Source organism: Dama dama, chromosome 12 (genome assembly GCF_033118175.1).
Source record: "Dama dama isolate Ldn47 chromosome 12, ASM3311817v1, whole genome shotgun sequence".
NCBI lineage: Eukaryota > Metazoa > Chordata > Mammalia > Artiodactyla > Cervidae > Dama > Dama dama.
The window spans coordinates 18100036-18123052 of NC_083692.1; the positions used below are offsets into that span (position 1 = coordinate 18100036).

Consider the following 23017-nt stretch of genomic DNA (forward strand, 5'->3'; position numbering starts at 1 on the left):
TGGGGCCGGGAGCAGAGGCGCCCTTCTGGGAGCTTCGCCGAAGCCGCGAGGCGAGGGCGCCAGTCGCTCCCCGGCTCATGCCCGGCGGGCCCCCCAAGCCCCGCGGAGCAGGTGGGACTGCCCTCGGCGCGACAGGTAAGGAGCCGTCTGGGGGCGCAGCGGGAGCGCAGAGCTAGGCGCCTGGCTGGGATTGAGCTGGGGAGGGCAGTGGGACCCCTCTCAGCGACGGGGACTCTGACTTCCTTCCATCCCGAGATCGCGCCAAGTCCATCCCTCCCCCTCCCCCTACTGGCTGGAGATGCTGGCAGGGGCCTGGGGGACTAGGGCCCACACAGGCACCCGGGTACCCTGACCCTACACCGGCCAGGCCTTGACCCCAACCTCAGGCAGCTCTGAGACATCCTGCTCACAAGGAACTGAAGAGCGTCTAGGACTCCTGGTACCCCAGTCCCCACGACACTAGGTAAACCTAAGCCGCTTCACTAAGCTCCCCTCTCCTCTTCCAAGCCCGCTCATCAGGGTGACTGGGGTGGGCTGTGGTCCCCCTGCCTCAAGATTTCTTTACCCGGGCAATGGCCCTTGGGCCAACAGATAGGCCAGGCCCTTTTCTCCAGAGAAGGAGGGAAGCACCAGAAGATACCTCAATATTTTTCCTGTGGCCCTCTTGACTCTCATGGAAGAAGGCTGGTTTTGCAATGCACTGGTTGGTGCATAAGGGCAGAGGTGGGGAACCTGAGTCCCATTTTCTCTTCGGTGACTGTATACTGGCGACCCTAGACAGAGCCTCTATTTGGAGTCTTCCTTCTGGCAAGAGCGTGCTGAATGAGCTCACTCAGGCCTGCAAAGTGCTTCCAGTTCTTCAGAACAGAGTTCTCTGAGTGGCAGAACATGGTGATCAAAATGAAACTGCGTAGAGGAAGACTGGCCTGTCACTGTGGCTGACCACTGCTTTATCCCCATCCTCTTAACCCAGCATAACTTCTCCCCTACCAGTCACAGAAAGGGCACTAGACTAGGAGTTCCTACCCAGGCACTGGCATTAACTGGCTTTAGGCCAGTTATCTGACCTTTCTGAACCTCAGTTTCCTCATGTGTCCAGTGAGGATAAAGTAGCTGCTCTGTTCACCTCAAGGAACTGCCGTAGGAATCAGTGAAACAACATCTGAGATTAAAGGCTTGTCAACTGTATGCCACTAGACAAGTGTGCGTGCCTGTCCCCATGCAGCAGTCAGGCCTGCTGGCAGTGACCTGGTCCTTGTCACTCTTACCCCCATTTTCTCCCAGCCCAACCTTGGCTCTCTTTGTCCTTGGCCCTCTGGGGCCCCAGAGTCAGGGAAGCACAACTTATAAATCTTGAGGAGCCCAAAGGGTTCCCTCCCCTTGTCTTCCGTCATCACCTATAGAAGACAATATAGAGTGAGAGTCTGGCTCAGTTTGTTTTCTTTTTTCCCCCAAGAATCACAGATCTAGGGAAACAGCTCCTTGAAGGCAAGGATTGTGTTGTTTTCATCTCTTTGCTTTCCTCCACACCTCCCCTCCCCCATAACACCTGGAAGATAGTAAGGACTCAGTAATTGGATGTAAAATAAAAGAATGAAGTTTTATAAAAGCATTCAACTAAAAGTCAGGAGCCCTGCGTTCTGGTCCCAGATCTACCACTGACTATCTCAGTCAGCTCCTCTCCCCTCTGTGGGCTTCAGTTTTCTCAATTGTCAAAGAAGAAGGTTGAGGGAGATGAGTTTTAAGATTCTAAGCCCTGATATTCTGTGCAGCTCTCTGAGGGCTGTCCCAAGCCCTCAAATCCCTCAGTTCTCCTTGAACACAGAAGACCAACTTCATTAACCTGATTTGGAGAATAAGTTATGTTCTCTCAGTAAAGAATCAGATTTTATTAATGGAGTAGAGGGAAGCAAAGGAACCAAAAAAGGCCATTTATATTTTTTTCGTGTTTTCTTAAGATTTCCCTCTCTTCCTTATTTCCCTGAGAATGCCATGAGGGTGAGCTGGTGGGGGGCGGGGGGGGCTGCCTATAAGCCCAGAGACCAGGAAAACACTCCCCACCCCTCAACCCAGAACACCCCTGTGTGTAGCCAAGGGCCAGGGATCCAGTCCTAGGCCATTTTCTCCTAGGGACCTTTCCTGACTGGGCTCCCCCTTCCTAAGACTAGAGGAGGGGACAGTCAGGAAAGATCCATCCCTGGGGAGAGTTTTTAAATTTGAAAACACAATGAGCTTCTCTGACAATAATTTTCCTCAACTGCGGCAGGCCCAGCGATGTTCAGAAAAACCTTAGCTAATTGGCAATTGGGTAGAGCTGAGTAAGCCATGCCAGTGACCTCCCAGACTTACCCTGCAAGCGCCCAGCCAGGGTGGGGGAATCAACCCTTCCCCCATGTCAGCACTTTCTGGCTCCCAGCTGTTGGTGCAGCACTGGCAAGAATCAGCTCTCCAGAGTTAATGGGTAGTCACTAACCCTCACAACAAAGTGATGGCAACAGTGGCAGTAGGAAGCATGGACAGGGGCTTTATTTTCTGTGTGACTGGTCTCTGGGGGTGCTGGCTTGCTGCTGGGGCTAGAACAATGCACCGCCCCGCTTCTGCAGCTGACAGAGTAGACTTCCCAGATTCGGAGGTGTCAGGGTGCAGGGCACCTCTGGTCACCCAGGCAGACATGTCCAGCTCCTCTCCCAACCAGGGAAAGCTGCCCACTGACTACTTCTTATCTTCCTCTCCAGCCCCACTTCCTACTGAGGCTCCCATTCTGACCCCCTTCACAAGGCCTCAAACGGAAAAAAGAGAGTCAACGCTGGCACATGACTGGCTAACCTCAGTTATTTGGGGCTGGGAGTAGAAGGGTGGGTGGCGGGGAGATCTGAGGAAGAGGAGGAGATCAATGTGACATGGTCATTAAATAATAATGTGTGTTGTGTGTGTGTGTGTGAAGCAACAGATTGAAACTGAAATACCCACATGCAGGCCCCTTCCCCTGGTGGCACATACAAGATGACAGAGGCAGAGAATATCTGGAGAAATCTGTACATTATTAATTACTTTCCAGTTCAAAAGGCCAACTCATCTGTGCATCCTAGAGGGACCTCCAGCCTTAAAGTACACCACTCCAGAGAGGAAAAGGCAGAAGGAATAGGAATAGGCTTCACTTTGGGGAAAAGATATATCCCAGATTTTTAGACCTTTGGTATTTTACAAGCCCCTTCCCTTCTCAGGGGCTGGGTGGACAGCCTGCCTGGAGCAAGGTCCCCTCTGCTGCAAGCCAGGAGATGCAAAAGACTGATCTCATCTCTGCACTCTGTAACCGGGTCCTCTCTTCTCTTGCCCCCTCCTTTATTCACTCTTCCTCCTCCCTGTAGCTCCTCTGCCACCCCCCAGCCTCTACCCTTGTCCCAAGCAAACCAAGCAGAGAGTGAGAGCCCAATGCTCTACCTCTCCATCAGATGTGTTATCTTCTACTGTTAGATGCTCTGTTTTCTTCTAAGTGTTTGGGAATGAGCTGCTTCAGTGGAGAGAGAGATTGTTTCAGCAAGAATAAAGATTTGATTTCCACCTGAAAACAGACTAATTTGTGTAATGGTATCACCATTCCAATCCTCCCAGCAATTTTCACCTTTGTCAGCCACAAACCCACCACTAAGACAAGCAGATTTTGCTCTGGAAGAGGCCAATCCAGCCTATGGGAGTCCAGGGTGGCAGTGGATAAAACAGAAGGTGAACTGAAGTTCCCAAGAAAAGAGCAACTGAGATGCCTCCTGTGGGAGCTGAGTATTCCAGCTGTTTATCTTTCCTGGGTTTCCCCCTCAGCCCTCTTCTCCTCACTTTCTCAAATCTCTTTCCAGACCTGACCACCACCCAAGGCTTCATCTCCATACATCAATTGCCAGGTGGGGTTTCTACCCTTGTATCCCAAAGGCACTTCAAAACCAAACTCATCTGCTTCTCTTTCCCATTCTTTCCATCTGTGTGTATGTGTTTCATTTTTTCAGCTTGGTACTTGGTGACCCATTTCAATCTAAATATTCTTTTTTTTTTTTTTTTCAGTTCATGAATCATGTTCTGCTTTTGCTTCTTTAATTATTATTGTTTTCCCTCCAGTCTCTCTGTTCTGTCTTTCTGACATTCCTGTTAGAAGGATTTTTGATCTCCTGGGACTCTCCTCCATTTCTCTTAACTTGCATATCTTCCATCTTTTTGTCTTTTTGCTCTATGTCTTGGGAAATTTTATTAACTTCTTCTTTTACATTAAAAAGTTAATCTTTAACTGTGTCCATTTTATTATCCAGAATCTCGATTGAATTTTTTAAAATTTAGACAATTATTTTCAATTTTTAAAATACTTTTTGGTTCTTTGACTGCTCCTTTTTCATAGCAGCCTATTCTTGTTTTATGGATGCAACATCCTCTTACATCTCTCTGAGGATATGAATTGAAAAAAAATTTATATATATTTTCTATAACTTGAATGATTTGGAATTCTTGTTGGGTTGGTTTTATATTTGTTTATTTAATCTTTCTCTTTTATTGCCACATAGATATTTTTCATTATCTTTTGTTGTTCATTCAGACTCATGAATAAAAAAGATATTGACTAATATAGGCAGCTGGCATGTATTTCCTCTGAAGTTGGATAAGTTTGTTTCCCTAACAGGCCTCTCCTTTGAATGTTTATTGTTCTTACCTCTGGTGTTTGGGACTGTGACTATCTCTGTACTCATTTCTTCACCAAGGAATCTCATCTGCTTTTTATCTCCCAGAAATTCCTCTGTGTTTCTGGTCCACTGATAATCTTTTCTGTTTTCCAGTTTTGTTGTGATTTCATCATTTTGAAAATATATCCTGTCATCTTAATGGAACCTTAAGAGGGAGAAGAGGTGGACGTTTATGCTCAGGCTGCCTTCTCAAATCAACAGCTTCCCCCTAGATTTTTTGCCTAAGTTGGTGGCATCACCTTCTACTTAGTTAAAGAAACCAGAAACCTGGAAGTCATTCTTGCTCCTCTCTCTTCCTCACTATGGTTGGTCTCAAAATCCTATTCGTTTAGCCTAACTACTCCTCAGGTGTTACTCTTCATCTCCATCCATTTCACCATCAGGTTCAGGTCCTCATCCCCTCCTGCCCACATTATACAATAGCCTCTTAATAGACTCCAAGCTTCTGTTTTCACACTCCTCAAATCCTTTCTATCCACTGCTGCCACCCAGAGTTGTTATTGTTATTCAGTTGCTAAGTTATGTCCAACTCTTTGCGACCCCAAGGACTGTAGCACACCAGGCTTCCCTGTCCTTCACTATCTCCCAGAGTTTGCTCAAACTCATGTCCATTGAGTCGGTGATGTCACCCTCTTCTCCTACTGCCTTCAGTTTTTCCCATTATCAGAGTCTTTTCCAGTGAGTTGGTTCTTTGCATCAGGTGGTCAAAGTATTGGAGCTTCAGCTTCAGCATCAGGCCATCCAGTGAATATTCAGGGTTGATTTCCTTTAGGACTGACTGGTTTGATCTCCTTGCAGTCCAAGAGACTCTCAAGAGTCTTCTCCAGCACAGCAGTTTGAAAGCATCAATTCTTCAGTGCTCCTTTGGAGAAGGTAATGGCACCCCACTCCAGTACTTTTGCCTGGAAAATCCCATGGACAGAGGAGCCTGGTAGGCTGCAGTCCATGGGGTCGTGAAGAGTCGGACACAACCGAGCAACTTCACTTTCACTTTTCACTTTCATGCATTGGAGAAGGAAATGGCAACCCACTCCAGTGTTCTTGCCTGGAGAATCCCAGGGACGGCGGAGCCTGGTGGGTTGCCGTCTATGGGGCCGCACAGAGTCGGACACGACTGAAGCGACTTAGCAGTAGCAGCAACCTCCTTTATGGTCCAGTTCTCACATCCACACATGACTACTGGAAAAACCATAGCTAAAAGCATACAGGCATGACTGTATCTCTTCCTTAAGACATCCATCATTGGCTCCCCATTGCCCAGAGTGAAAAGCTTCTCTGAAAGGAATTGGAGGCCTTCCCACCTCCCTTGCCTGATTCCATCAATATGAAGCCACCTGGCTTCCTCTCTAGACCACTGTCCCATGCTCCTGTGCTGTTTCCTCTGCTAGAAATACTCATTTCTCATTGTCTCACCTAATGACTCATCTTTTTCCTTCAAGACTCAGTTCAGATGTCACCTGCTGTGAAAACCTTTTCCTAGTTTCATCACCTCCACTCCTTTCTCAGGACAGGAGTCCCATATCAGTGTATCCACAACACTCCATGTCCTGCTAACACAACTTACTCCATGGCATTGAAACCTTGTATTTGCTAGTCTGTATTCTCCCCTCCTCCTCAAAGTAGGTACCACTTCTGGTTGATTTTTGCATTCCAAAAACTGATCTGGACTGCTTAAGAAGTGTTTGTTGTACAAAACTAAATATGCCCCAGCCAGATGTGCTCCATCCATCCCAGGTCCTGGAAAGAGTTTCTTAAGGAGGAGGCTCAACCCACCTAGCTCACTCATCCACTAATTCATTCATTCATTCATTCGTGAGACCAACTGTTTATGGAGTGCCTATTATATGCCAGGCCAGGGGCCTGGAAGCAGACAGAGTCCTCACCCTCTTGAAGCTCATGAGATCTGGTGAGGGAGAGAGACCCTAATCAAGGAATCACACTTATGTAAATAGAGACTGGGATAAGCTCTAGGAAAGAAAGAGCTGGAGCCTGGAAAGCAGATAACCAGCAACCTAAATCTAGGCTGAAGATGTAGGGATGACCTCCCTAAGGAGGTGACTTTTGAACTGAGAGCTAAAGTATTCTGATGTGGGTGGAGACAAAGTTTCTGAGCAGCATGGCTGTGAAGAAAAGGAGAGGGAAAGGACAGCAGCTGAAGGAGGGGAGGTGGCATGGAAGACAAATGTTCCTCCTCTCAGTTTCTGCCTGACTACCTCAAAGCTTAGCGGCTAAAACAAGGGACATCTTATTTTATCTCATGACATTGAGGGTCAGAAATTCACGCAGGCTTGAGCTGTGTGATTATTCCACTCCATGTGGCATGGGCAGAGGTCATCCAGTGGTCCTCAGCGGACAGATGGGCTGGCTTGAAGAGTCCAAGATGGCTTCACTCACATGTCTGGCATCCTGGGATGACCAGAAGGTTGGGTTCAGCAGGCTCTGCCAACCAGAGCGTCACACACACAGCCTTTCCAGCCTGACAGCTTCAGGGTAATTCAGAGCAGCTCAGGGTCCCAAGGGTGAGTATTCCAGCGAGCAAGGTGAAAGATGCATGACCTTCTGTAACCTGGCCTCTGAAACCTCATAGCATCACCTTAGCTGTGCTATGTGGTCAAAGCAGTCTCAAACCCACTCAGGTTAGAAAGGAGGGACATAGATCCCTACTTCTCGATGGGAGGAGTGTCAAAGGATTGACAGTCAGATTGCGCACTCATCACGATTTCTTTTTTAAGCCAGGGAAATGACAATATGTTTAAGTGCCATTAGGGAAGATCAAGAGTTAGGAGCATTTGAAGACAGAGGAGAAAGAAAGGATAATCAATTGTGTTAGCTTCCTGAGGAGGAAACTGAAGCAAAGAAAGCTAAATCTCCTGTTTTCCCTCAACTCTGTTGCCTCCCACCCCGACCCTGACCCCTGGCTCTTTCTCTCTGCTGTCAGATGCAGCAAGCAGCATCCATGAGTCCGAAGCTGGTTTGGCGGCTCTCTTGCTTACAGGCCGGAAATCATCCAGTCCAGTCCCAAGTCATCTACTAACAGCCTCCCAAGTCACAGGACTTCACAGTTTACAGAACAGTTTACATATTATCTGCCTGGAAGTTGGTCTAGCACCTATTCTTAAAGACGGCACCTCTCCTCTGGATTGTAATCATTTCTATTTAATCTTCTGCCCTGCTAGGAAGTTCTGGCTTTTATCTTCCAGTTTAGAAGCAGTCTTTCTTGTTGCACTGAGAGATAGTGGTCAGAGGTCGAACTTCCTCACTATAGCTCTGTATTTATTTGAATCCAGACCTTAAGGTTATCTAGGCAGCCATCCCTGGGCTGCTAAATCACCCCAAATCTCTTAATCTTTTCCTAAAGCTCCCATTTCCCATTCCCTTCTATAAGGTCTCTGGTTTTAACCCATTCAAGACTAAGTCCTTGCCATTCTCACACCCACAACCATTTATCACAACCCTTTACACACAAGTAGGCTCTGAAAGGCCAGGTGTTGGACTCAGTTAAACCCAGATTCAAATCCAGGGTCTGATACTGTTTAATCTTGGGCAAGTTACTTAACCTTTCTGAGCCTCAGTTTCCTCATCTGAAAATAAGAAATAATAATAGCCAATTTCACCAGTTGTTGTACAGGTTTGAGATACAGTGTGTGAAACACGGGGCTCACGTGAGGATGCAGTAAAAAGTAGCTGTTGCGATTTTACAGCATTCTGATAAGGACTGGCCCCATCCCACGGACAACGACCCAACTCCTGGTCCCACATCACACTGTCCCTGTGGTCTCTTTTTAGCAGTGTTCACCCTGCCTCTTCTCAGCGCAGCAGACCTCCTCTAAGCCCCACCCCCCACAGCTAATCCGAGAGAATTTGATGCTGTTCAGGCCAGCAAGAGCTCTGATCAGACAGACTGGGTCAGACGGGGCTCTGCCGCTCTCCAGCTGTGTGATCTCAGAAAACCTATTTAACCTCTCTGAGTCGCAACCCCCCTCACCCATGTTAAGAGGACAGATCACATGAGATACTGCATTTGAAGCACTTGCCATGGTGTCCAGGACAAAGCAAGCACTCAATAGACGGCCGCCAACACAGGGTGGCAGCAAAGCAAAGTGACTCTGGGGTCAGACTCTGGGATCAGGGTTCACATCCTGTCCACTACTCACCAGTTGCGTGCCTGTGGGCCCTTACAAGTGTCTTATGCCTCAGTGTCTTCATCTGTAAAATGGAGACAATGATGGAGATAATGATTTACACAGTTTCTATAAGGATTAAATGAGAGAATACATCACATTTAGAACAGTGCCTAGGACACAGTAAGAATTTAGTGAAGTGTGAGCTGTTATTGTTTCAACCTTAAACTTCTTTGTATTTTTATATTTGAGGTACATTGACTATAAATAGCATATTATCAGATTGTGTTGTTTTAAAAATCTACGTTTTGTCTCTTTTTAAAATCATCTTTAAAGTATAATTTACATACAATAATAGTCACTAATTTTAAGTATACAATTCAGTGAATTTTGTGGAATACCTGCAGATATATAAGCACTACCACAATCAAGCTGCAGAACATCACCCCCCAAAATCTTCGTGCCCCTTTGCAGTCTATCCCCTCCCCACGTGGCCCTTAGCAACCACCAATCTGCTCTTTTTCACTATAGTTTTGCCTTCTCTAGGATTTCACATAAATGGAACAATACACTATGGGACTATCTTTGTCTTTTATGGGCAATTTTATTCCATTTATATCCAACATAGCTACTCACATCGTAGGGTGTAAGTCTAACATCTTACTGTTTGTTTTCTATTTGTCTCACTGGTTCTATATTCCTTCTGCCTCATTTTGGATAAATTAAATACCTTTATTATTTCATTTCTGTTATCTCACTAGTTATATATTCGTTTACTCTTCTTTCTGTGGTTATCAGAGCAATGGTTCTTAAAGTGGGTCCTTGGCCAGCAGATTCAACTCACCCAGATTCTTATTAGAAATGAAAATTCTCAATTCCCATCCTGGAATCATAAACTATGAGGGTTGAAGCCAGCCGTCTGGGTTTATCAAGTCCTCCTGGTGATGTTGAGACTGGCTAGTTTGAGAACCACTGGCTGAAGACAACTTTTGCTTCTGGCAAACAGCAAGATTATATACAGATTACCTTAATCCAGTTAGGAGCAGAGCTGATTTAAAGCGTGGTTTCTGTCCTCAGGAGGGCTGATCTGTTACTGGTTTTTTCTACTCCTGATGGGTAGCCCTAAGGTGGTCCCAGTTGGAAATGGACATGTTTACTGGAACGCTTCTTCCTTAACCATCCGTGAACTCCACTTTTCCTCCCTGCTGGAAGAGGGGAAAAGTATTGCCAAAGGTCAGGCTCACCTGTCCTTAGCACCTTGATCCCTCAAGTTCTTACTTCCTTGGTGACTGTTCAGTGCCTTCAAAGTTTCCCTGGCTTTCATAGGCAGGTTTGTGTAACACAAGTTAGTCTGCAACTGCTGGAAAAGAAGCCCTCTGTCCTGTTGTTATTTTCCCACTAGAATTACAGAGTCAAAATGAGCATTTAGAACAGTTCACTTCCTGGCACGTGGCAAAAAACTCAATAAGTATAAGTTCTTCTTCTTCTTTCTTCTCCCAGTAGAATCTTAGGGTCATCTTGAGCTGAGCTGTTAAAATCAACCCCTTCTACCCTTACCATACATTTTAGAGATAAGCAAACGGATGTCACACTGCGTGACTGGACTCCAGTGCAATCAGACTCCCTCGTGAGGCTATATTTAGATGGTTTCCTGTCCCTTGTCTGGGAGGTGGCAATGTGCTCTCCTTCCCCAGATCATCACGGCACACTCAAGAGCCCAGCCCGGTTCTCAGCTCACAAGGAAACAAGCCCGGGACCGTGGCTTCACAGATCCTCCCGTCTTCTGGCCTGGCCCAGACCTCCAGCCACGACCACACGTTTGGAGCAATCTTCCTACATTCAGAATCCCAGACATCACATGTCTTTCCTCTGGAGCAGAGTGCACCCCTGCACACACACGCGCACACACACATACAGAAACATGCTCACCAGCAAGTGAGTATGTACACAGTACCATCCACAGTGTGGAAGGACCACAATCCAGGTGAGACCAGGCAGCCGAAGTGGAGATGAAAATTGTTCTGCATTGAATGCTAGTCCCTTAATCCAGGGAACAGAGGGGGTCAACCATAAGCAACAGACCGAAAGATCAGGCCAGGCCAAGGACAAGAGAAGACTGGGTGAGAGCCAGACACCACCTCCAGCTGGCCAGGACTCGGAGCTGGGTCCCCAGAGTCAGCCCAGTGAACTCCTGCGTGACCCTAAGGGGTGACAGAAAGAACATGACCTGTTAAGAGAATCATGACCCTTAGCCGGACCGTGGGCAGGTAGTAGCCTGTGACTTGGTTGCTTTCTGAAAACGGGTGTGTGAGACTGCATATGTGCGCCTCCTGCCTCTCTGCGCGTATTGGACAGGGGGCAGGTTTTGATGCCGTGCTCGGCCTCATTCCTTCTCAGAAGGAGTGCCCCAGCCTGGAGAGGTTTTAAACTGATTTTAGATAATTTGGCTCAGAATAAATCCATTAATTTTTTTTCTGATTTAAAAGTAGTGCATGCTCATCGTAAAAAATGAATGTGGAAAACAGAAAAAAATGTGGTGTTAAAAAAAAAAAATGAAAAGCACCTGTGCTCCCACCCCTGGAGATAATCACTGTTGACATTTTGGCGGAGTTGAGATCACATGCACATTCAGTGTTCTTTTTTCCCTTCTCACTGAATCTACAGAGAGCATTTTCTCATATTATTCCTTTTTTTGCAAACCTGTTTGAAGGCCCTGTACCATTGTTTTTGCACCATAATTTATTTAACTTGCCCCCAACTGTTGGACTTTCAGGTGACTTCCAGATTGTCCTTATGGTAGAAAACCCAGGCTCATATACCTGTGTGCATGAAGCGCCGATTTCTACTTAAAGGCATGACCAGGGCACGTGTTGGGGGGTAGGGGACACTGATCCAGGAAAGGGTGCATGGCTTGGCTTTCAGAGGTTCAGCTGTGTGTACTTTGACCAATAGAGGGTGGCTGGCAGGAACTGGGTGATGGGCTGGGATACAGCCACCCCTGCCAGCCCTGGATAAGGGCCCTCCCAAACACCCCTCAGAGCTCCAGGGCCTGACTCCTGGTCACAAGTATCCCTCCTTTGCCCCTAGGGGATGACAGTATGGCCTCTTGGTGAGGCAAGGCATAGGGCAGGGGTGAGTTTGATGCATTCATCTGTTCTGAGGACCCTAGGGCTGGTCTCCCCAAACCTACTCCCTCAGAAAGGCCCCTGCCCACCTTTGCCCACATGGATGGAAGCCCAGAGAGTAGGCGAGGTGAGCAGGGGCAGGGGCCAGGTGGAGGGGCAGAGCTGGGATAAGGCAGCCAAGAGGGAGTTGGGAAGCCGGGCAACAACCCCTTGGCTCCATGGGTCATCTGGCAAATAGATGTCTTGCCTTCCCTTTGCCTCCCTGACCCTGCTGGAGGGGCTGTGGTGGGGAAGGTGAGCTCTGCACCCCCTGGGCCCATCTGAGTGTGCTCATCCATTCCTGACTACTGAAAGAGGACAGGGAGTGGGGGAATCTCACTTCTGGAGGGCTCCTCAAACTATGGAATTATGGTATGTTAGTGCCACCATCACCATCGGTGGCTGTTTAATCCAACTCCTCTGGTTCCAAATGGGGAAACTGTCAGGTCAAAAAGCTAATGTGGATCAGGAATGGAAACTCTGTGTATCTAACTCTCAAACCCACAAGCCTGTGGTCACATGTCCTTTAGCTCTATGTCCGTGGCTCACATCTGCTGGTGGGGGGAGGCTGTGACAGGGGCTTAGAAGCTGCCCTGGGGAGTTAGAGGGTCCAGCCCTGCTGGGAATCAGCCCAGAGGGGCCCAGGCATGAACGTAACCTTGTGAGGCCTCTGCCTTGGATGCCCAGCTCCCTATCAGCAGGAAGAAGCCCCTTCACGTCACTGTAGTCCAAGGGTTCCCCGCCCTGCATGTCTGACCTCTGGAGAGGAAGGAGGAGAGAGCAGCAGTGAGGCCTCTGGGTTGATGAGCATGCCTCCCCCCAGAGAGCAGTGACCTAACCCCTCCTCCAGATCCCAGAATTCACCTTAGAAGGGAGGTGAGCCTAAGGAGCATCCCCTAAGACCATACTTGGGGAGAAGCGCCAACACCAGGAAGAGCTGACCTCTGTGAGCACGTGGCATGGGGCGAGCTCTGAGCTAAACGTGGGCCCACCCAACCTGAGAACAAATCCTCTGTCGATGCAGCATCCCACCTGCCACCGATCCTGACAGTATCTCCCAAGGCCCACTCCCGTTTCTCCATCTGCTCACCATAGAGTCTCAGCGGTCCTCAGTTTATCAGAAGCCACGGCAAAGCCTCCTATCCATGAGACAGTCAGTCTAAGCCACCCCCCACACACAGCCACAAGGAAGGCTTCAGGACCCAAATCTCATCCTATCAACCCTGCCAAGACCCCTGAGGGCCCCTTTGACCTCAACAGGGCTGCACAGTCTGGCCCTGCAGTCCGTCTCACACCTTTCTCTGTACCTGCAGCCGCACCAGCCTCATCTCTGGCTCTCAGACCAACCAGATTTTATCCGCCCACTGCTTGAAATGTGCACCCTCTCCTCTCGCCTTGTCAACCCATCTTCTTCCTTCAGATCTCAGCTCCAAAGCCTCCCCTTGCACCTCTGTGTCAGTTCTATCCGTCGTATATTCTGACACCCTCTGCTGTACTTCCCCTTCAGGGCAGGCGTCTTCCCCAGACTGTGAGCTCTGGGAGACCAAGTGTGCAGCCTTCTTCCTCCGCCTGCTTCATCCCCAACATCTGTACAGCACCTGGCCATCGCTGACGCTCAGTGGTCATGCGGTGAATGGATAAATGAATGACCCAGCTCTATGAGGTAAGTTCTGCTGCAAAGAAACGGAGGATCTGAGTTAAACAGCCAGCTCAAGGTCCTGCGGCTGGCCGGTGGTACAGACAGGGTCCAGGGCAAGTCAGACTGCAGAGTCTGTGCTCTTCACTACTTCTTGTCCTTCATCCAGAATGCCGGTCGCAGTGTCTGTCTGTCTTGCTCTCCCTAGCAGGCCCTCTGAGGACGGCTCAACTGGCCACCAAGTCCCAGGGTTCTGGGGCTCGCCTCCCCGGAGCTGCCCCCAGAACCATGGAGAGTCTGAGTGAGCTACAGAACCCACTGCTGCCTCGGAGCCCCACGCACCTCCATGGCCCCTACCCCTACCCCGAGGCTTCTCCTGCCTGGCCCTGCCGGGAGAAGATCTATTCCTACCTCCTGGGCGGTGCTGACCCTGCGCATGCCCACCAGCTCCTGGACCCCGGGTCCCTGCAGCTGGCCGTGGAGGCCTGGTACAGGCCCAGCTGTCTCCTGGGGAGGGACAAGGTCAAGGAGCCCAGGGCAGGCAGCTGTGAGACCAGCTTCACAGAGGGCAGGGAGCCCCTGGCTGGGCCTATGGAGCGGTCCACGGAACCTGGCCAAGCAGAAGAGGATGTCGCCATCCAGACTGTGTCCTACGGGGTTCAAGAGGAGCTCCAAGGCCAAGAGGGTGACCCGGAGGAAGAAGAGGTAAGCATGTGTGTGTAAATGTAGATTCTCAGGCCTACCTCCGGGCACTGAGATTTTGCAGGCCTGGCTTGGGCCCCAGGAATCTGTATTTTACTAAAGAAAAGGCCCTCTGGCACAGATGCTAGCCACATTTTGAGAAACACTAGTTAAAGCTGACAGTTTAATTTTTTTTTTTTTTTTTTACTATTTATTGCATTAGGGTATCTTTCTATTGAAGCTCATGTACAATATTATGTAAGTTTCAGGTGTACAACATAATGATTCACAATTTTTAAAGGTTATGACTATTTGACTTTTTTTTTTTAATGTGAACCATTTTCAAAGTCTTTATTGAATTTGTTAGAATATTGTTTCTGTTTTATGTTTTGGTTTTCCGGCCGCAAGGCATATGGGATCCTAGCTCCCTGGCCAGGGATTGAACCTGCACCCCTTGCATTGGAAGGTGAAGTCTTAACCACTGGACTGCCAGGGAAGTCCCCTATTTGACTTTTTAATAGCATTTTTTTGTTCTTTTTTTTTTTTTTCCAGTTCAATCGAGATATAATTATTATGTAACATTAAGGTATACAATGCCATGATTTGATTCATGTATGTATCACAAAATGTTTACCACAATAAGGTTAGTTAACACACCATTTACCTCACCTAATTGCCATTTTGCTGTTGCTATAAAGAGAACATTTAAGATCTACTCTCATAGAAACTTTCAAGTATATAATACATTATTATTAACTACAGTCACCATGCTGTAGCAGATCCCCAGAACTTATTCCCCTTATAACTGGAAGTTTTTACTCTTTAACCAACTTCTCCTCATTGTTCCTACTCCCTAGCCCCCAGCAACCACCGACCTACTCACTGTTTCTCTGAATTCAGCTTTCTTGGATCCTACATATAAGTGAGATCAAATGGTATTTGTCTTGGGCTTCTTTCACTTAGCATAATGTATCAAGACTCATGTTGGCCCAAATGGCAGGATTTTCTTCTTTTTATGGCTGAATGATAGTCCCTTATACCTATAGATAAACATTGTCTTTGTCCACTCATCCCTCCATCTATGGACTTCTGGTCTTTGAGGAACGTTCACCTGGTTCTTGTTTTCTTAATTATATAAGCAATTTAAAGTCAATGCAAATACTGACACATGTATATGGAATTTAGAAAGGTGATTACGATAACCCTATATTCAGAACAGAAAAAGAGACACAGAAATACAGAACAGACTTTTGAACTTTGTGGGAGAATGTGAGGGTGGGATATTTCAAAAGAACAGCATGTATACTATCTATGGTGAAACAGATCACCAGCCCAGGAGGGATGCACGAGACAAGTGCTCCGGCCTGGTGCACTGGGAAGACCCAGAGGAATCGGGTGGAGAGGGAGGTGGGAGGGGGGATCGGGATTGGGAATACATGTAAATCCATGGCTGATTCATATCAATGTATGACAAAACCCACTGGAAAAAAATAATAATAATAATAAAAAATAAAAAAAAAATTAAAAAAAAAACTAAAAAAAAAAAATAAAAAAAATAAAGTCAATGCAAAAAATTATTCAAAGATAGCAATTATTTTAGTGAATGATCTTCCAGTCTTTTCACTTATGTTTTTTTCTACTCCCCCGCCCCAAAAGAGTTCTTGCTATACATATTTCTGTAACTGAATTTTCCTCTCTAAGCAACCCATTGGCTCCACGTAATCTAATATTTTCTACCAAGGTGAATTTTAAGGGTTATGTGGTATCCCATTATAAATTCTTCCACCACTTATTAACCCAATCTCTTGGTCACTGGGCGTTGAGACTGTTCCTGATCTTTCACGGTTACTATCCTATAATGAACATGTGTTTTGGTAGAGAGTCTGGAGCCCAATCCACACTCCTGCTAACAACAGATGAGTCTGCCCGCTGCCCCATGCCACTGCCGATGGGTGTCCCCCAGGTCACAAGAACCCACTCATGTTTTGCAGAGTGATGCCACATCAACGGAGAGTGAAAGTGAAGACAACTTCCTTACGCTGCCTCCCAGGGACCACCTGGGTCTCACCATCTTCTCCATGCTCTGCTGCTTCTGGCCTCTGGGCATCGCCGCCTTCTACTTCTCCCAGGGGGTAAGAGGCTTCATGGGGGCCCAGGGCTTCTGCTCTGGCCACCCTCCCTCCCCGGGGCACCTGGGGTCAGGGCCTGGGGGGCTGGGGCTATTTTGCTGGGCATGGGGATGTTCCTTTTCACCAGCGCCTCTCTCTCCCTAGACCAGCAAGGCAATCTCCAAGGGGGACTTCCGCCTGGCCAACACCACCTCCCGCCGGGCCCTCTTCCTGGCCACACTGTCTATCGCCGTGGGGGCTGGTCTCTATGTGGCCGTGGTAGTGGCCCTGGCAGCTTACATGTCCCAGAATGGCCACGGCTAGTGGCCAAGAAGGCCTGGCATTCTGACTCCCCTACTCTGACTGAGGAGGCGGAGAGGGGGTGCTGGGGGTAGCAGACTCTCTGGGGAGACAACTCATGGGGGTGGCTTGTCAGGAGGACGCCTCCCAGGCTGTAGCCAGCGGGGCACGACCTTCATTCCCTCCTGCCCATTGCCACCAGCCTAGAGCAGGCCAGGGGGCATCACTCAGTCCAGGAGAGGGTCGGGCTGCCCACCCAGCCATCCAGGCAGAGCTGCCTCTGGCTGGGAGCTCTCCCCATTTTGCTCATTCCCCAAAGGGTCTCCTGCCCTGGGGCAACACACTACCCAACTCTGCTAACCTCTCCACAAAGAAGAGCAGATTATAGGGAGAGAAAGGGATGCCTGGAGGGCAGAGGAGCAGACCCAGTCCTTCCAGCGCACAGGAGTCTCCACCTGGGGTCTCCCTGAACTTCCCAACTCCACTCTCTGGCCTGTGATGCCCAGACCTCAGCCAGCCAAGATGGAAATACACACAAAAGGACCCCCTTGGTCTTTCTGGTTCTAGAGGGTGCTTACCTCTTCTGTGGGCATGTAAGACAGAGTAGATTCTAGGTGGAGAAGGGGGTGCCTGGGGCGGGTAAACTGTACTGGGGGCAGGTTCTTGGAGCGTCTTTATGCAGGAGTGAAAGGCAGATGAGATGGCAGAGAGCCTGGAGGGCCCTGGAATATCATTGCTCCTGTTCTCTGCCCCCATCCTCCTTTTCTGGATTCCTCCGGGGGCTCTGAGCTGGCACCATGCCAGGCAGACAGAGAGAGAGAGAGAGAGAGAGAGTGCCATCAGTCCAGCAGCCACTGAGTGCAGAATCCTGGATCCAGCCAAGGGGGAACGTAGCGAGGAGACCCTGCATAGTGAGTGTAGATGAAGGGAGGGACACAGGGCTGGCATGGCAGCTGAGAAGCCCAGGAGGGCCTCCTAGAGGAGGTGAGCAAGGTCTAGGTGGATATAGAGAATGTATTGAAAGGATACTAAGGGATGACCCTTAGTATTTGTGGGCAGGGATGTGGCAGGAGCCTCCCATGGGAGTTTTGGAGCTGTTTGGATTACACCTAAAACATCTAGCTGGAGCCAAACTGAAGGCTCCACCAACTCAAAGAAGAGGAAAGTCAGGCCTGTGTCTCAAATGCCAGTGATGTTTTTCCACCTCTGAATGCTGGAGGTCAGTGATGGATCCCTGGTCAGCCTTGGAGCTTCTTCACCGGCACCTCTTCTCAGAGCTGCTCTTAACACTATAGGGAAATTTCAGAATTCTAGAAATACCCAGACAGGCAGGAGGAACGCATTTGGGAGGGCAGGCCTGTCAGTGTTCAAGCTGTGGCTGTCATTGTGCACGATCGGTGGACCTGGTCATTCCGGGGCCCCATCCAGAGCTTGGGGCTGTGAACCCAATGTGTCCACCATCCTCCGCGAGCCCAGACATTACCCAGCCCTCCACTCACTGCATCCCCTGAAGTCTCACAGGCCCAGGATCAGCAGTTTTAATGCTCCAATACTGTATATACTTATCCTTGTAATAAACATTTCTGTAACACCTGGTGCCCTCTGGGCCTCTTCCTGTCCCTGCCTACCTCCACCTTTGCCTGCGTCCGATCCTTCCCCAAGACTGACCTCCACCCCACAGTCTACTGCTCCTGGCCCTTTGCAGCACGTTCTCTAGAGGACCTGCCCACATCTGGGCCTTAGGAGAAGGGGTAGGCGCTCTGGCTTGGAGGACTACTCTGCTGGGAGTAGCTTGGATGCAGGGTGATGGTGTGGCATGCATTTGACTCTGCAAGACAAGGTGAGGTCCAGGCTGAAGAAAAATCCATTCTAGACTCGAGAGCCTTGGAGGTCAGGAGGAAGAGACGTGGGCCAGGGTGACTGAAGCTCCCCTGAGCTGCCTGGACCCATTAGGGGTGGACACAGGTATGGGGTCACCAAGGACCCCACTCCCCTGATGCCCTCTCTCGAGTCCCTCATACCTCCCAATGGGGGCTGCTCAAGCGTGGTGTGGAGAGGAAACCATCTCTGTCTGCCTCAGGCCCCAACCTCAGCACCAAATCCCCAGTATCCTCTCTGTTCCAGGCCCCCAGGAACCTGCCTGGGCTGGCAGAGGGACCAGCCTGGCCTCTCGGTCACTGCATGGAGGGCACTGGCATGCCCACACTCACACATGACTACTTGGAAGACACAGCTCCGTGCGCGCGCACACACACACACGCGCGCGCGCGCGCGCCGCACAGGCTGGGTACCCCTGAGACAGAGATCACTGCATGATACTCATTAGAAGATACTCTTGGGAGAACATTCGAGGAGAGGAGCAGAAGGAGGCAGATCTGAACTATGGGGAGGTCAGGCTGCAGTGCTGGCCAAACGACTGTCTGGGCCAACCTGAGGTGGGGCCTGGAGCCAAGGTGCCCTTCAGAGTTGACTCAAGGTGGGACGAAGGGCCAGGCCTCCACTGCAATGGATGGGAGCCACCCAGAAAGGGCTGTGACCCTTGGGCAAAGTGGCTCTCTTCAGCCGAGGCTGCTCCCAGGGTGGGGGATGCCCTGAAGGCTGTTTGCTGGAGGACGAAGCCCGTCATTCCCGCGGGGCCCTGAGCAGCGCATCACCGCACCCAGCACACCCGCCACGCAGCAACAGACCTACATCCTGCGGCCTTTACCTCCCCACACCGAAGGCTGCTTCCTGGGAACTCTGTGCCACTGGGCCCACAGGTAGGATAAGCTGAAGGTGCTTCAACCACTGATGGATGGAAGCTGGTGGACAAATACCCCCAGGGTTTGCGGCGTCTCGATGGAAGGACATCAGCCATGTTCCACCTGCTCTGAGGATTCCCCAGAAGGATGGAGCTTCAGCTACCGGCAGTGGCAATTTAACCAAAAGCACATCCCTCACTGGTTGCCTTCTTCTCCCCATCTTCTTCCTCATTTTCCTGCCTCCTGGGATCAGCTCCCAATAAACTACCCACAATCGAACCCTTGCCTCAGAGAAACCCTGGGGAACGCAAACCAAGATACAGACACACACACACACATGCGTACATATACACACAGCATGTGCCTGCCCGCACCTCCGTACATACACACTTCCATCCATGCCCGTGCACACACGGGCACAGCCCTCACAAGCACAGATACTGCCTGCACACACTCGCATATGCACACACACACAGCACATCCCCATGCCGGGGTGACGCAGGAAACGTGGTGGCCCCACCCAGCCCCGCCTGCGCTGGGGTCTGCTCATGCCCAGCGGGCTGGGTGCCCAGCAGTGGGCAGCATGCACTCCAGTCCAGGTCCTGCAGCCCCTGCCTCCTGCCCAGCCCCCCAGGACGCTGCTCCATGCCTGGAGACAAAAGAGAAGCAGCCCAACGATTTCCTGTGTTCAACCCAGGTCTTGCTCTCCATGGTCCTCACCCACCCCCTACCCTCAGCAGCAAACTCAGACTCTGCAGAGAAAATGCAGTCAGCAGTAACAGAGCCCCTTGGTGCTTCTCTGACCAGACCCCTCCGAAGGGCCCATCCTGTGGAGCCTGGGGCCGGTCCTGATCAGTCCCTGCCACTTGAGCAGGGCCCCTTCCCCTGGCAAGCCGGGGCCTGCCTCTGGGCATGCCTGGGGCACATCAGGCCTCTTGCTTCCAGCTCTGCCTGAGTCTCAGTGCCTGAGGCTCTGGGGAAGCAGGGGGCCGGCAGTTACCCCCCCCCCCCATTCCTGGCTGGTTCCTCAGGCTGGCAGAGGAGCTGGGGGCAGGGAGGGTCCCCTGGGCATAGGTGCCCGTGATGAGCCGCAGTACCAGCACATCTGTGCAAATATCACCAATTATTTTCCTCACTATAAACACCCAGCAGGAAGGCAGGGAAGCAACCAACCCAAACTGTTTAAAATAGAAACCGAAATTGCTGCGCAGGGAAGTCGGGGCAGCGGGCAGAGTGGGGACTTGTACCAGGAACTGGGGTCGCCCCCTCCAGCTGCCCTTATGGTGCACCTGCTCCCCTCCCCCTCCCTGCAACCCCATCTCAACTTTCTCCTCCACTGGCCAAGTGGGAAGGAGATAGGAAGGGTCATCCCTGGGGGTAGGAGGGTGGGACAGGCCCTCTGAAGGGGAGGGAAGACGGCTGAGGGACAGACACAAAGGAAGCAGGAGCCAGTGGTGGGGCAGCTGGGCTACAGAGTGGCGAGGAGTGAGGGGAGGGAGCCTCCCTTCAGTGCTCCTCAGGGTGGAGGGAGGAGGGGTACTCTCGTATAGCAGGCTGGGGACCTTGGGACGCTGGGCCAAGTGGGACCAGTGACCTGCTGCCCACTCTGAATGAAAGGAGCTTTCTTGATGGTGGAAAGGGCTAGAAACCAGCTCCCCGGGGGCCTCAGCTGACTTCTCTGACCCTCCCTCCCCGCAAACAGAGCTGATAGACAGCAGGTCGCTGGTACAGTCACACGGGTCATCAGAATGCTGAAACACTTCCTTACCAGTTGATAAACAGGCCCTGCCCCAAGTCCCACGCCCGCCCCGACCCCTACCCCCGGCCCAATATTTCCCTTTCCAGCCATCCTGGTTCCTCCCCTAGGCTCCCCAGCTGCCCCCTAGAAACTAAACGGTTAACAACGGGCACAGTAGCCTCCCCTCCCCCCAAGTGCTCAGGCAACCAGAGCTGCCCTGACTGTTAAATATCTCAGATGTCACCCCTGCCCCACCAAGGCATCAACTCTGTGCCCATGGCCTCTCTCCTCCCCTCGGGATGCTCCGGGGCAGCGGGCTCTCGGCAAACCCGCTGCTCCTTGGTCTGCCCCTGCGGCCCGACTGCTTCCCAGAGATGGTCCCAGCACGTGTCCGGGGCCCAGCCAGTCCCAAGCCCCACCCAGAGGACAGGAAGGGGGTGCGCTGAAGCAGGGGTCCGTGGCCACGAGGCAAGGATGTGAATCCTCCGTGCTGCAGTGAGAAGCAGCCCGAGAGAGGATCTGATCACAGTCCCTGATGCTGCGCAAGAGACAACCAGGGCCCAGAGAGGGAGGTGAGCTGCCCAGTGTCACGCAGCAATGGATGAGCCAAACCCAGGCCTCGTCTCCCAGGCTCTGGCGTTGTTGAGCCAGGCGGGTGATGTCTCTGCCGCCTGCCTGCTGTGGCGACACTGAAAACCCAGGGAAGACTGCTGCCTCCACTGTGAATATTAACAAACTGCTTCCGTCAGCCTTCCTTCCAGGCTCTCGCCCGCCGGCTTCAAAGGCTGTCCCAGCCAGGCCGTCCCTGGGGCCGACACCTCGGCCCTTCTGTTTTGGTGGTGTGGCAGGGCGGGGCGGGAGGGTGAGAGCCTGGCCTCCCCTCACCTGCCCCAAGCTCACAGCAGCCCCCCACCCCCCGACCACCATGGGCTCTGTCACATCCTTTCTGCCATGGTGGGGAGGCCCTCCTCTGAGATACGAGACACTCAGATGTGCTGAACAAAAATAAAAGGAAGTCCCGAGGCCCATCTGCCTTTCCGAATACTTCCAACCCTCATGCCTTGAACTGCTCTCACCTCGCTCCCTCTAAAGAGCTGGGCAGACTTCAAAGCTGCTTCTAGCTCCATGAGGGAATGACAGAGAAAGACATTCCCAGAGGGCTGGGTGCCCCCAGAGGTGGCCTGGAGCGGGGACAGAGGGGATGGCAGGCACGTTTGCAGCAGCGGGCTGAGCCAGGGGTGAGACGGCGGAGACAGGCCACGCTGACAGAGCACCTTCAGTGCCCAAAGGACCGCCGCTCGGGTTCCCTCTACCATTGAGGCAAGTGTTCTGTCCCCATCTTACAGACTGGGAGAACGGGGCCAGCCAGGCTCTGTCCCCCACACGGGTTCCACAGCTCAATGAATGGTACCATCATGACATCTGAGCACCTACCATGGCTCCGCCCTTGTCCCCTCCCCACATCACATCTGAGGCCAGTGCCTGGCCATTTTCCCTCCTTCATCCCCTCCAGCCCTGTCCTAACATTTCTGCTCAGAGCCAGCTGGGAGTTGCAGCCTAACACAGTGGTTGAAAGCACAGAGTCTGGAGCCAGACTGCCTGGTTCAAATCCTATTTCCTGCTCTGTGCAATTGGGTGCTTTCCCATCTGGAAAATGGGTACCATAATGGTGACTACTGCAAAGTGTTGGTGTGACTGTTACGTAAATGAATACTTGTACGGCTTTTAAAGCAGCATTAGGTGTCTAGTAAGTGCTTTGTGCACACCTGGCAATGCAGGAGACGCAGGAGACACAGATTCGATCTCT

The 23017-nt window shown here is 50.8% G+C and overlaps 1 protein-coding gene across 1 annotated transcript; it reads left to right on the forward strand.

The window, feature by feature from the left end:
- Positions 1-402: 402 nt before the first annotated feature.
- On the forward strand, positions 403-16755 carry SYNDIG1L (synapse differentiation inducing 1 like). Its single transcript, XM_061158351.1, has 5 exons — positions 403-463; positions 13514-13669; positions 13851-14347; positions 16315-16455; positions 16597-16755. Exons 3-5 carry the CDS (start codon positions 13931-13933, stop codon positions 16753-16755), a joined length of 717 nt encoding a protein of 238 aa, XP_061014334.1. The 5' UTR covers positions 403-463; positions 13514-13669; positions 13851-13930.
- The last annotated feature ends 6262 nt before the right edge of the window (positions 16756-23017 follow it).